The sequence below is a fragment of the Manacus candei genome, unplaced genomic scaffold, assembly GCF_025592945.1.
Source record: "Manacus candei isolate 608988 ecotype Guabito, Panama unplaced genomic scaffold, ASM2559294v1 h1tg000050l, whole genome shotgun sequence".
Taxonomy (NCBI): domain Eukaryota; kingdom Metazoa; phylum Chordata; class Aves; order Passeriformes; family Pipridae; genus Manacus; species Manacus candei.
Window position 1 is genome coordinate 28361299 of NW_026138098.1, and position 13901 is coordinate 28375199.

Sequence of the window (13901 nt, forward strand, 5' to 3'; positions counted from 1 at the left end):
TCATTTGTGGGTTTATTCCTTGGTTTCTGAAGAAAAACAGGCTCACAGAGGGAACACAGAGATAGAGAGCACTGGAAGCAATTCTGAGGGAGCCAATTCAGCTCACATGACCAGCAAGACAAAGCCAACAGCACTCAGAGGAAGGCCAGACTTCTGGTTATGACTGATCTCAGTTCAGTTCTTGGCTCTGCCACAGACTTCCTGTATAACTTTGAGCAAAGTGTAATATCTCTGTGTCTCAGTTCCTGTGTATAAAATAGAATATTACACTTTCTTTTTTCTACCCTTTGACTATCAGATAAAATCTCCAGTGCAGACTGCCTCTTGTGTTTGTGTGCACCAGGCTCTAATCTTGGGTGGAGCTTTATCATGTAAAAATAAGCAGGAGCTACAGCCTGCACATACCAACAAGTTTTCCCATTGCCCTGCTCTGTTTAAAACATCAGATCTTGCATTATGTAGGACTGAAGTTACTGCCAAGTACAGGAGCACTAAAAGCAGTTTTCCTTTGCAAGGAAAACAAAGTGAATGACTGAAAAGAAGCTTGGACAGTTGAAGTGTTTTGCCCAAATGAGAGAGCACAGATTCAGGAACAGAAGCCAGTTCTGCAGCAGTTTAGGCAGACATTCTGCATAAGAGATCCCAGTGCCAATAAAACGATGACCAAATACAACATGGACAGCCTTAAGGGGCTTGCAGTTAAAAAGATATTTCAACCAAGAGAGTTCTGAGTGTAACACGGATCTTTCTGAATAATTAAGTGAGAAATTAAGTGGTGAGATTATGTTCTACTTAACACTCCTCCCTTAGCCCACATCCTGCTACATGGAATAACTTGCACTTGTTATTGGCAATTTGCAGGTGCTTAAATTGCATTTATATCAATGCACTACAATCACCCTCATGATCTTCTTTTTATCGAGGTCAGAGTTGAATCTAATGCATTTTCTTGATAAAACTTTCTTATTCTACAGTCTCAACAAGTTTCTGCTTCAAAAACTGTATCCCACCTTAGCTTGAGGCTTCCTTTTTTTTTTTCACTTGGAAACGGTAAACAGTGTTTAAAGATTTCAGAACAGAGTTTATATGCAATCTTTTTAGATCCTGAGGCTGTTGCTATTTATGTATTACAGTATTAAGATAGGCAAAATTAGAAGGTAATATTTCATCTCTAATTGGTGAGTTCAAAAGGCTCCCACCTATGAGCCTCTCTAATTAAATAAGGTGACTTCCAGCTCACTTCATTTTGTGAAAGGATTCTCCCTCCCCTAAAAGTGAGCTGTGGTTCATGCAGAGGATGGCCATGTATCCCACAGAGGGCCCAACAAAATGGGCAGATATTCAAACCCAGAGTTCCAGAAAGGAAGAACAAATGCAGTCCAGGTACCATTTTTAGGATGTCTTTTTCTATTATTGTCTTTACTAAATTCAGCTTACAGGCTCTTTGTTTGTCCTTTTTTTTCCTTCCTTAATGTCACAGTGTTGGTGTTCTATTTTTCCAGTTTGTTTATTCCAACCAATACAGACTGAATATGATTTATCTGGGTTCAGATTAATCTAGACCCCTTTGAAGGATAACCACTGGGGAAAAGTCTTTGTCTTTCATTCTCTCTACCTTCTCTTTATTTTCACTCTGTCTTTTCTACTTGCTGCAGTAAAATAAAGCAACCAAACAGGATTTTTTTTTCCAGTTACTGAAAGAAAGTACCAGAGGAATTATTGCAAAATGACAAATATTGGGTGTTTGCAACTGGTCTGAGTTCTCTTTTCAGCTGCTGTAATTTAATTTTACAGGCTTGATTTCTTACAATACATTTTCCCCCTGTGAACAAGCTGCAACTAGTATTGATTTAAAATAATGTCATTGCAATGTATTGGAAAGATTTCACTTACTTTGAGATTTTGGCAGTTGTTATTAAGAAGGCATTATTATCTTATTATCTTAGAACTATATCCCTAAGCTTATTTGAACAACTTTTTTGTCTTAGTAGCTACTGCCATACACATTCCCCTGGCTTGTTTATGTATTTCCAAGTCTTTCAGCATATATGCAGCAGAAAAAACGGGCTGTTTGCTGCTGAAAAAGTACTAAGATTCAGTATATCAGAGAATATATTCTTAAAATATCAGTATTGTATGAGCTGACCACTACCTGTTAAAAAATTAATACTTTAAATAATTCAGTGAACTAACCTCTATCACCCTGTTTTTCTCAACCCTCAGATTCTCTTAGAGAAGGAAAGAATGAATGGGATTATTTTTATCCTGAGAGAATGGCAGGAGAAGAGGTCTCTTAGCAGCAGCAGGAACAAGCCAATTCTTTGCTTCCAGGGAATTTGGAATTCTCCCCATGAATGTAGTATCAATGGCTATTTTCCCTCCAGACAAAAAGATATGTTACCAAAGACTCATTTAGTAAAGATTTATGTAGTCTCAAATGCTTTAGTCATAGACCAGCTCACATTGTGAGAACAATTTTCCTTTTTTTTTTCTTTGTTAGTAGATGACATAAGTTATTCTTTGTTATTTTCAGTAACAAATTAAATTCATAACCACGACTGATTTGGCTTGTTCTAGACTTAGTGGCCACATCCTTGAAGCTCAAAGTCTTCCTGTACACTGTTACAGAATACAGTAGATGACAGACAGAGCAGATGATGCTTTATAAGGAGACACTATTCTTATTCAGAAGAATTAAAAATGAAATTATATGTAGGCTGCTGTTTTAGTAATGAAAGTTCATTAAGATCTGTGGGAATCTGTCTACCAATTTCTAAAGGAGCAGATCAGGCCTTTATGCTTGACCACTTTGCATACACGAGTAGTCCTATTTGGACGTGGGGATTCAAAAGGAAAGATCTGCTTTCTTACACTTAGGTATCATGTTACTTTGTGACAAAAAACTGGCGTTTGAGTTCCTTGGAATATGAGAAAGAGCTATCCCAGTCTGGGAAAGCCAAGGGGAAAGGAATACACAGGGATACCCTGCCATCTAGTGGACCTTGTTCAGAAGAGACGTCTATACGCCTTTTAAAAATGAAATTTTAAAGGGTCATGAAATTTAGGGAAAAGATTTTAGTGTTCACAGCAATATAAGGAACTTCAAAATAAAACCAGCAATGTAAGGAAGTGCAAAGAAGGTGCCCAACCCAGGGGAAAACAAAAGGATTGCCTCTTATTTCAAGTTGAGTTCAACAGCCAGCTTTTTCTTTAACAGATACAGCTAATAATTGCAAATAGCTGCAGACTTATTTCTGTGGCAGGCCTGTATATTGAGAACTGGAGTTCACACTTCCCCCAAATGAGCACGGGGTTTAGTATCAATCACTGTATTTAGGAGATATTTTGACTTGCCATAGTTTTTGCATTATTGAAATAAATCCTCTGTCTCCATCTTTCCTTTTACAAGTCAAAAATAGTAACATTTGCCTTCAGTGAGAACACGGTATATGCTGACACACTTAACCAAAAGCAAATGAGAAAAAACTGAAGGTTTATTTACTTGGAGATCCTTAAATACCTTATGATAGCTCTTTTCTAACTTGGCTTTTTCCACCTTTATGTCTCAAATATAAAGATCAATCAATTGATTTGTCTGGCTGCTTTATGTCTAAGTAAAATTTCTACATTTGTTTAATTTCAGTAGATCCAGAGATAAACCATTACAGAATATAGAGTTTAGGACTCTTAGAATTCTTGGCCTTTTCGTATTTACTCGACCATCAAGATATAAATCAACTTTTTAGTTCTCTTGCTAAGATCAGAAAAACCTTAAATTTGAAACAGAACTGTATTTAGACTTATATCACTGTCTCATTTAATTTGTTCATTTTGAAGGTTCACATTTTGGTCATCAATGGCTTTAGAAGCTCACTCCATTTGTAACACATTAATACAAAGGGAATTAAAATAATATCAAGGAGCATATTTTTCACATGAATGACTAACCAAATATATTCCTTCAGTTACCAGACCTCTGTAAAATGGAAGCAAAGCATTATGAAGTACATGAATCCCTTATTCTTTATTTCAAATGTAAGCCTGAGTTTGAGAAGTTCAATATATGGCCTTATCTATTTTGCAAATACATTCTACTCAAGATAACTCCACTTATTTTATCTTATTCCTGAATTGTGCATTCTTCAGCTAGTTTATCAATTCTGTAGTGTCACTGGGTTCCTAACTGTGTTATTTTCCAGTTGTATTTCTTCTGAAAAATCAGGCTACACATATTTTATTACAGACATTTCCCTTGCTTTCATTCTTTCTCCTCTATTTGTTCCACATTTTACCTCTGAAGCAGAATATAAACACAACAAAATCCTCGACCTTCAGATAATTTGAACCAAAACTAGCAGCTAGCAGCATTTAGTCCCATGTTTATAAATATTTTCTGATACATCTGTGTCCTATTGCAAAATGTGCATTCTTTGCATTTTCTTTCTCTGAAAGAAATGTGTGTGCATTTTTTTTCTGGATCCTTTCAGTACTTTGAAGGCACCTTACCTGGCTGGTAGACAGAGGGCTTTATGCTGGCAGTAGTAACAACTCTTGGTTTTGAAGTACCAGAAGCAGCAGGACTTTCACCGTAGCTTCCAGAAACTGGTATTGGTGTATATGACTGGCTTGTGTTTCTAAAAGCAAAATGTAGGTGTGAACAACTTTATAAACAGCAAAAGTTACTGATAAAGAAGTAACAGATCTGGCAGTGTCCGAAGCGCTCCAAGAGGAACAGTCCGTGAGAGCTACAGAGAGAATACTGTGAGATCCATCAGTCTTCATCATGCTAAGAAAGGCTGGGACAATTGTATTAGCTGAATAAGGATTTTAAATAATGCCAATTTGCTCTTGCTGTCACAGAAAATAGCTTACTGAGGGAATATGACAAATTTGGAGCTCTGAGTTTAACAAGGGATCAGACTTCAGGAACCTGCCTACAAAATGTCTGTTTTCTGTTCCCCTACAAACAAAAAGGCCCAGTCTTGTATAAGATAAATCAATGAGAGGTATCTTGACTTAAAAATACACTGGCTCAGCACAATTACTACTACTACAAATGCTAACTATATGTGTTGTACTCCTTTCAAAAATATCATAGTGACCTTTAAAAAAACATTTCTAAAACTAACTCTTTTCCCCATTTAGACTGAAACCACAATTTACGTTAATTTTCCCAATGTTCAGGTTCAGCCTACCCAAAAAACATGTGATAGGCAATATTATGATGCCATTTCTGCATTCTTAGATTAAAAACATTTGCTCAGAATTCCAAACATCCATAAGAAACAGTTCTCTATTTCATGGCTTGGATGGTGATTCTCAGTTAGATTACAATAACACATTGAAATATATCCCTCTTCTATTTGCCCTGGGATGATTCTGTTTGTACTGTCTGTGCTTCATAGACCACTAAAAGAGCACCATAATCAAAGCAAGCAAGAGAGAAGAAAGAAGTACAAGGAGGGGAAGCAACAGAGACCCAGATGTGTGCAGTAAAAAGAACCATTCACTACAGAACATCACTCTTACTCACCCCAAAAACACAGTTTTACTTTCTTTTTCCTTTCAGTTTCTCTGTGTGAACCACATCCCTATCCACCTGTGCTGACAGTTTAGGAGTTATTTACACAGTGGCTTTTTCTATAGGAAAACATTTGTCAGCACATGAAAACAAGTGTCCAGCTTTGCCAAACTCTTGGTCCATCTTGACTTTTACTTTCTTTAGCAGTGGAAACAGATGCCATCTGGAGAAAACACGTTATAATTTTATGTGGCAAACCCAGCAAATTTCCTCCAGTACAGGTAAAAACCAAACATTCTGACAAAACGAAACTTCTGATTTTTAATTTTGAACAAAATAAACCTATGCTCACAATGTAGCTTTTTGCTGCTCTGACAGTCCTCCTACTATAGATCTAGTTTGCATAGCATTGCTGCCTCAGGCTAATTTATTTTGTCTATTTAGCAAGACCTAGAAACTTAGCTATTGCTACAATGGCAATAGTTAATTATTTCTGTACCTACTCTAGGGCTTAGGGCTGGATTTGGGTCCACTATACCATGAGTGAACAGGAATCTCCAAGATAAACAGTTTTAGGGGGTTTGTATTCACTGTAAGTTCTGTTGTGAATTGTGCTGTGATTTGTAACAGTCAAAGCTGTTGTAAGCACAGTAATACCTTTTATTTTCCCTTTTTACCATCTATTTCCTGTTGCTACCTCCCCATCTGTGGTGCCTAAGAACAGGCTGTACTTGGGGTCAGTGGACAGAGGGTCATTGCTGCTACCATAGCACCGACAGGGAGATGTACACTGCAGGCACACTGGATCCACACACAGCTTTCAACGTGCCATTACCTTAACACATGATCTAAAGAATTTTCCTTGGTTTAAAATCTACTATTCAAGGTAAACCAGACAGATCAGTATTTACAATGTGGATTAAAAGATGTTAAATCACGTGTCATACAGCCTTAATCTGAAGATGTCATACAGTCAGGAAAGTCTACTCCCAAATGCACAGGTCCATTGGTTGGAAAGACTCATTTGAATCTCCCTCAGTGCACAAAATACGTAAAGAAGTTCCGAGCCAGACCAGTGATACTTAGACTGTCATGAAGAAAAAAGGTTATTCAAAATTCAAGTGATTCCCAAATGTAATAGCATAGTGGAACCATGCCACTGGATTTCCTTCTGTGGTCAAGAGAAATGAAGTTGAAAAACAAAACCACACACAAACACCCACACGTTCATAGTACCAAAATCATAGCAAAATTAAAAGAAGTATTAAACTCTTTTAGATGTTTATGATGCAGATTAAATACAGTAAGAAAGATAAAAAGGCTTCTCAAAGAGAAATAAAGTGTTACACTACATCATTAAGGGTTTTAGTGAAGTTAAAAGATTTATCAGAATTTCTGCTGAAGAGAAGGAAATGGCGTGTGATTAAAAGAAAGAAAAAAAAGTAAAAAGAAAGAAGGAAATTAAGAAAAAAAATTAAAAGATGTCCTAAAGACCAAAGATGCTTTAATGGATCAGGAAGCACTGGCATCTCGAAAAGCAGTGAAAGCAACCTTACTGAATTTATCTGTAGCAGTCAATGGCAGGTGACAGGCAGCAAATTAAATACTGGCTCTGAAAACTATTAGTTGTCAGAAAAAGAAAGAGTAAAGTTCTATGCAGATCATTTTTATGTTAACGCTTTACTAGATGCTTACTAGCAGCAATAAACTGGTTTGTTAAGTGCTTTTAAGGTAGAGTAGCTGCACAAAATATTTTTATACCTCTTCTGTGACTGGTAGCTGATGGAGGTGGAAGAATGCCGGTTGAAACTAAAATGAGACAAAAGTTGTATTTGAAAAAATATACAAAAAAATTTGGGATATCTTCTCCTACCATAAATTTCCTATGAATAAGAGGTGCTCTTAAGTGCTAAAGAGGCCAACATGTACATATTTATAATCATATAAGATTGGCATTACATTACATTTTCTTTTCTCATTTAAAGCTAGGAATCACAGTGAAACCTGAATAATGGTAACATAAGTAAAGGAGGTTAGTATATTGCTCCCTAAGCCACTTTCATCAGGTCTGCTTGTTATTTGATTGTGGAATTTCAGTTCAACCACTGGACTGTTGGATTTGACATTCACCACTTATTTGTATTAGCAAGAAAAATAAGTATGAGGGATTTTTTTTGTCATCGTCAGAAGCTTAAATTGCAGCAAATCTTAGAAGCAAACCTTGAATGAACTAAAGGCCAAAGATAGGTAAGTTTCCAGTTTATGAGGCACCTGAGAGAATGCCATGGAAAGGACAGGCTGGATTAGCTGAAGCAAAAACCCATCACGTTCAACTTTGCCTGCAGAACCATTCTATTGTTACAGAGTCGTAGGTAAACAGGTAGATTTCTTTTTTTTCTTGGGGAAACAGCATCATTTCAGAACATAAATGAGTCATTTATGCAAATACAGGAAGTACTTGAAAGCCTGCACAATGTTTGGTGTGAGAAACAAGGGGATTCAGAATGAACACAGCTCCTGTCTAAGTGCAGAGCAGTGCAGGACCACCTGGCATCAACCCCATCCCGTGGGAGCACAGCCCACATTTGCCAGAATTACCAGAAGCCTATCACATGTCAGATATTTTCCTAACTTCTGGAGAAGTTTTTCTTCCCTTTACCACGGACACAGTGCTTGGATTAAAATCCCAGGATCAGAAGCTACACCTTCCTTAAAACCATAATCGTAACTCTTTCTACTGTTCCTCCTGGTTTTGGATTCCCAGAGTTCTGTCTCATGAGGTGCCCTGCTTCAGCCCTCCAGATGGAATAACAGATGCATAAAGAGCTTCAGGTTTATTTAAAACCCTCCTGCTATGCTTTGTTCTTCGTAAGCAAGATCATAAGTGAAAGTCAGATAACATTTCAGATGTAAAAGTAAGAGTAACACAGTCGATTAAGGATTAATGACTTCAAACATTCCTCTTTAAGAGCATTAGAAAGATTTTGCTCAGGTTAGGTGTTATGCATATGGCTTTGCTCACAGAAGCAAAATTACTATAGAACTGGATCTACCAAAGTTTGAAATCATATTCAAATAGTTAAGGATATTAAGATATCAAGAAATCCTTCTGCATTTTCTTGGTGGACCTTTTTCAGCCATCTAAAAGGAACAAAAATCAACCCAAACACTGGAACAATGGTGGTAAAATCTCAGCCTCATCTTCCTGAGAATGTTTTACAGGATAGGGACAGTATTGTAACTAAGGTCATCCATATTTTATTCTGGAATAAAATTATATGAAATGCTCAGTGCTTCTCTGGTGTATGTGAAGTCGAAACTGGATTTTTAAGTCCATAGTTTGGTATGCTAAAGTATTGTTTAATTTCTAAGTGAACACTATCAGATGCTCAAAAATTTGACTTATAAATTTATTTAGAAGACAGTTTTGGTCCCTTGTGTTTGAAGACAGTAGCTGTAACATACAACCATTTTTAAAACAAACATGGAAGTAGTGCACAAAGATAAAGAACCTAATTCAGCTGCAACACAGCCCTCCAAAACCAACCAACCAAACTGAGTTTGCTCCTTGTACCTGATAATCAGGGAACCAAATTTTTACAAGCCCTACAAGTTTCTGATTTGCCTTTATGTCCCAAGGCTTGCTGAAGCTCAGACAGTAACATCTGCCTGTTGGTACCAGCTTGAAGTGTATGCCAGCATCAAACCTCGTGTCATCCATTGGCAGTAAGATTTCAGGGCAGCAGCACATGAAGCTGATGTGCTGTAGATCTGAAGTCTTTGACTTAAATCATTGCCAGGCACAAACAAGAGGTTTTAGTGGTCCGATTAAAGCATTGCTTTTTCAAAAGGACAGTGATTTTTCATAGATTCACAGAATCTTTCAGGTTGGAAGAGAGCTCAGGAAGAGCTCCTGCTGGAAGCAAGGCCAGTTCTGAGGTCAGATGAGGTTGCTCCATGTTTTATCCAATGATGTCTTGAAAACCTTCAAGAATGGAGACACAGCCTCCCCAGACAACCCATTTCCTTTCAAAGGGGCAGGAAAGGGGAAAATGGTCCATGTCAATCTAAGGCAGGAAATTTACTTCCAATTCAAATGTCTTAATAGCTCAAGGTGATCTTTTTATCCTCATGACTCGTTAAAATTGTGTTTCACACCGATTAGTCCATATCGATGCATAAACACAAATGAATTTATAGTTTTAAGGCCTCACACTGCTTCCCTTCTCCCCATTAAATGGATATGAAATTAAAGGGAAATTAAAAATGCTCAATCAAGAAATACACTAGCTCTAAGACAGTCATGCAAGGAGTGACAGCAAATACTGGCTATCTTTATATTAATTTATTAGCTGTTTATACGTAAATTATACATAGTTGTTGCTTAATTTGTCCCTGCCTATTGCAGGGGTATTGAAACTAGATGATTATAAGGTCCCTCCCAGCCCAAACCTTTCTATGATTCTATGATTTCCAAGACAGCAATGAAAGCATAGCTCTTATGGAAGATTTATAGGGGTCCTAAGATGTAGAGTGGTGAAATGTGAATAGGTGTGCTCTATCTGGCCAGAGTAGTCACCAAAGCCTCAATTTAATTTCATCTTCTGACTGATGGATACATTTCAGTCTTCAGCTGAGAGAAAGCCTAAGATCAGGTGTTTCCTGTAGCTCAGAAGAAATAATAGGTTTTGCATGCCTGTGTTTAGTCAAGCTCAAATATGCACAGTTATTAATGCTTTGAAAGCAAGGGACCTTACCTGAGTATAAGAGGCTTTTAACTGCCTCCTACAACTATGTAGAACCCTCTTTTCACAGAGATATATGATCATTCCAACTGACTAAAAGAGATTTGTTAGTAAAGCAAACAGTGGATTAAATACTTCTGGTGGCATTTAAGAGTCTAATTGTACCAGAAGATTGAATGAAAAAGTGTTAGGTATTACTTCTGCAAAGCATAGTACTCTCCTTTGTGACAAGCAATATGGCAAGAGCAAACGGCCTCAAGCTGGCCAGGAGAGGTTCAGGTTGGGTATTAGGAAAAAAATTTATTCACTAAAACATCTATCAAGCATTGGAACAGGCTGCCCAGAAAAGTGGTGGAGTCACCAGTCCTGGAGGTATTTAAAAGATGTGTAGATGTGGAACTTAGGGATGTGGTTAATGGTGGACTTGGCAGTGCTGGGTTAACAGTTGATCTTAGAGGGTCTTAAACAATTCTATGATTCTCATGATGTAAAAATTAGATCCTTGTAATGGATACCTCTAAATAGCTCATCACTTTGGAATTTTGAAAGTTCATACATAAAACTAGAAGTCAATGGCAGTAAACACCTCTGCATCTGTTTTACCTTCTATTCCCAGTAACATTCTGGTGACATTCACCAGCTCCTTGAAACTAGTTAGGATTAGTGTACTTCCACTCAAATAAATGGAATTACATCAGCAGTTAATTTTATTTCTTATGTTTTATTAGCTCCATAGGGGAATTACTTCCCCTGTGTAATTCCCACGGCTGTAAACAGACACGTTCACATTCTAAAACTGAAAACTCTCGTGTTGTGTTCTGTAGCTGTTTCATTTTTGCATTGGTTTCAGTGATGTGAAGCCAATCAAAATGTTTTCAAGTACTACCTATGCACAGCACTGAACTGCCATTTTCTGTGATTTTCTGAGAAAGATCATTATACTTGATGTGAAGCCATCAAACTTGCACACTTTGTTCATTCCAAACATCCCCTTTGGGTGATTCCTAACTACCTTCTTATGTAAAGATAAGAGGGACATGGATAATTACAATCTCAAAAGCCTTGCTAGTTTTTTGTTATTTCTGAAGACTGTTCAAATGAATCTCAAAATCTGCTGTTTTCTCCTCTGTTAGTTTTGTCAAAGTGTTAATGAAAGCACTGAAAAGGCTTAGAAGTGAGGCAGTACAGCAGCATCCTCTTTTTCTAGTGAGAGAAGCTCCCTTTCCCTGTCACTGGTCTTTCACTAGTCATGATTAAGAGCATAATAAAAGGTTTGTGATCCCTGTGATCCTATGTTTTCACCAAGGAAAAAAAAAAAAGGTCCATCATTCCCACCCAGTGTAACTAGACAAATACTTTGATTTTAGGATGGCAAAAACAGCACAAACCAACCAACTGTAATACCTTTGTTCCAAAAGGACCTTTTGGTCACATATCCTATATCTAAAACTTGTTTCCCTGCTCGGTTTTCATGTGAAAGATAAGGAAGGAGGCTGCTGCTTCAAACACATCGTGCTTTCAACAGTCTCTGCCAAGTCAATCTCTTAAGAAACTGAAAACCTTAAATCAGAGAGCATAATACAAATCAAACCAAATTAAGTTAAGAGAGCTTTACAGATATACCTAGACTGAGATGAGATAGCAGATGAAATAGTGGAAGCTGCTAATGACATGTTCTTGGACCCATGGAAAGGCTTAGGCTGTGAAAGAGAGCTGGGGGCTGCAAGTACTCTGCAGAAGACACAGTAAAAGCATGAAAGCATGAACAAAATGATTGAACAGGGACAAAAATCATGACATCACAACCAAGCTGTGTCGGAGTTCAGATACAGGAGGACTGCTGCATAGTTACCAGGAACAGGTTTTCTGTAGCATACATCTGCAGAGTTACAGAATAGCACAACCAAGCACATTCCTACAGAACACAAGACAAAATGCACACATTATGTAAAAATCTTAAATCCAGACTCTACTGATAACTAAGAAAGACAGTATTACAGGACAGGACTTTGTCAATGATACATGCTTTTATCTGCAAGATCTGAAGATGTTTGAGTCCGAATATAAGATAAAAATTTTAATATGCAAACAGTACCAGACAGAAGATTCTGATATTTAAAACAGAAGTAATTGGAATTATTAGTTTTGTACAGGTATGTTTTTGTTTGAAGCATATACTAGTTAATCCATTTTCTTCATGCTACAATTTCAACTGAGGTACAAAAGTTACTTAAACCTTATCATTATTTCACATGAAAGTGCCTTACAGCCCAGTTCTGATTTACAGTATAATACCTTATTCAAACTTCCTCTGCTGGCTGATTGATTTTCTTGCACTGGAATAAAAACACTGGATCCTGGTAGGTTACAATTAGGTAAAAACTGACCAAAGTGAGAAACTAAGTTCTTTCCCAAATCTTCATTCGTGAAGACTGGCCATGAACTTATACATATATAATGCAAGTCAACTTGCAAAAAGTAATCAAGAAGTAGAGCCAAGAGAACATCTCCAATTCCATTTATACACATTTAAGACAACTGGCTACAACTGAGGTCTTGGTTAAAGTAGTTTACATTACTGGAAGTGTGCTTTTCCTTGGCTTTGTAAAGGATGCTAAAACATGCATCTTTTCAGAATATTCATGTAGCAAACCCCAAAGATAAAAGAATAATATGCACCAAAGGAATTCACTCTTACTATCTCTGAAATTACTATAACATAAGTGACAGCTGTATAAATCCCACAGGTTTCCTCACATGATGTCTGACAGCTTTTAATATACAGCTGTAACTCCCATTGTAATACAAGTGTTACAAGTGCTCACCTCCTTGAGACTCACTTCAGCTCTAAGGCTAATTCTCATTAGAGAAAAAGTATTAGATAAGTCTAATAGAAATTACTTGACTTAACTTAGAGAGCAAGTCAATCATCAAATGTCCACCATGTTTTACTGATATCTGCTATGATAGGCTGAGCTCAACCACGTGAGTAAATGACTTCTTTTAATTTTCCTTTTCATGTCCTACTGCAGAAAGACTACTAAAAGAACCTTCATTCACATTATTAAAAGAATCTCCACTCACTGTAACTACTATGAGGTGTTGTTTTGGCTTTATTACAAGTGATGAAAAAACACCTCAGTTTTAACCCTTGACTTGCTTTCTGAAAACAAAGTTATATTTTTGGAGCTGTTTTATTTCGCAAATGCTTTGCAAACATGAACAACATACCTCAAAAAAAACACCAAACCCAAAACAAAACAAAATGCCAAAATATATAAAAGCATATAAAACAGGTTACAGCTTTTCATACCACATTCTGAAGTGAAGAATGTGTATGCAGCATTTCCAGAGCCATATGGGGGGATAAAGCAACGAAGCATTACCTTTGGAAGGAGGAGGAGAACGACTCCTGCACTACTGAGGTGGTTGCTGGTGGTGTCATCAGGCTGGCTGGAGTTTGAGCAGCAGTAGCAGGCTGAGGTGCTGAAGCGTGTGGGGCAGGAGCAGCAGAACTGGTAGACACCGGAGCATGCTCGACAGGGGTACTAGTTAGACTTAAATTAAATAAAACAAGAAGCATCTTAAGAAGGCACACATTTAAATGTAGAGCACAAAATCTACTATGTTTGAAC

At 37.2% G+C, this 13901-nt stretch overlaps 1 protein-coding gene across 8 annotated transcripts in view; it reads right to left on the minus strand.

The window, feature by feature from the left end:
- Nucleotides 1–13901, minus strand: part of LDB3 (LIM domain binding 3) — a 122429-nt gene that overhangs the window by 12651 nt on the left and 95877 nt on the right. For 3 of the 8 annotated variants that reach the window (XM_051799822.1, XM_051799827.1, XM_051799821.1), the window contains 3 exons: nucleotides 11890–11997; nucleotides 7283–7330; nucleotides 4507–4634 (listed from right to left, as the gene is read on the minus strand). In XM_051799822.1, the coding sequence (XP_051655782.1) occupies nucleotides 4507–4634; nucleotides 7283–7330; nucleotides 11890–11997 (284 nt within the window). Of the gene's footprint in view, nucleotides 1–4506; nucleotides 4635–7282; nucleotides 7331–11889; nucleotides 11998–13652; nucleotides 13824–13901 lie in introns of all 8 variants that reach the window. The other 5 variants (XM_051799828.1, XM_051799824.1, XM_051799825.1 and 2 more) reach the window with 4 other exon arrangements.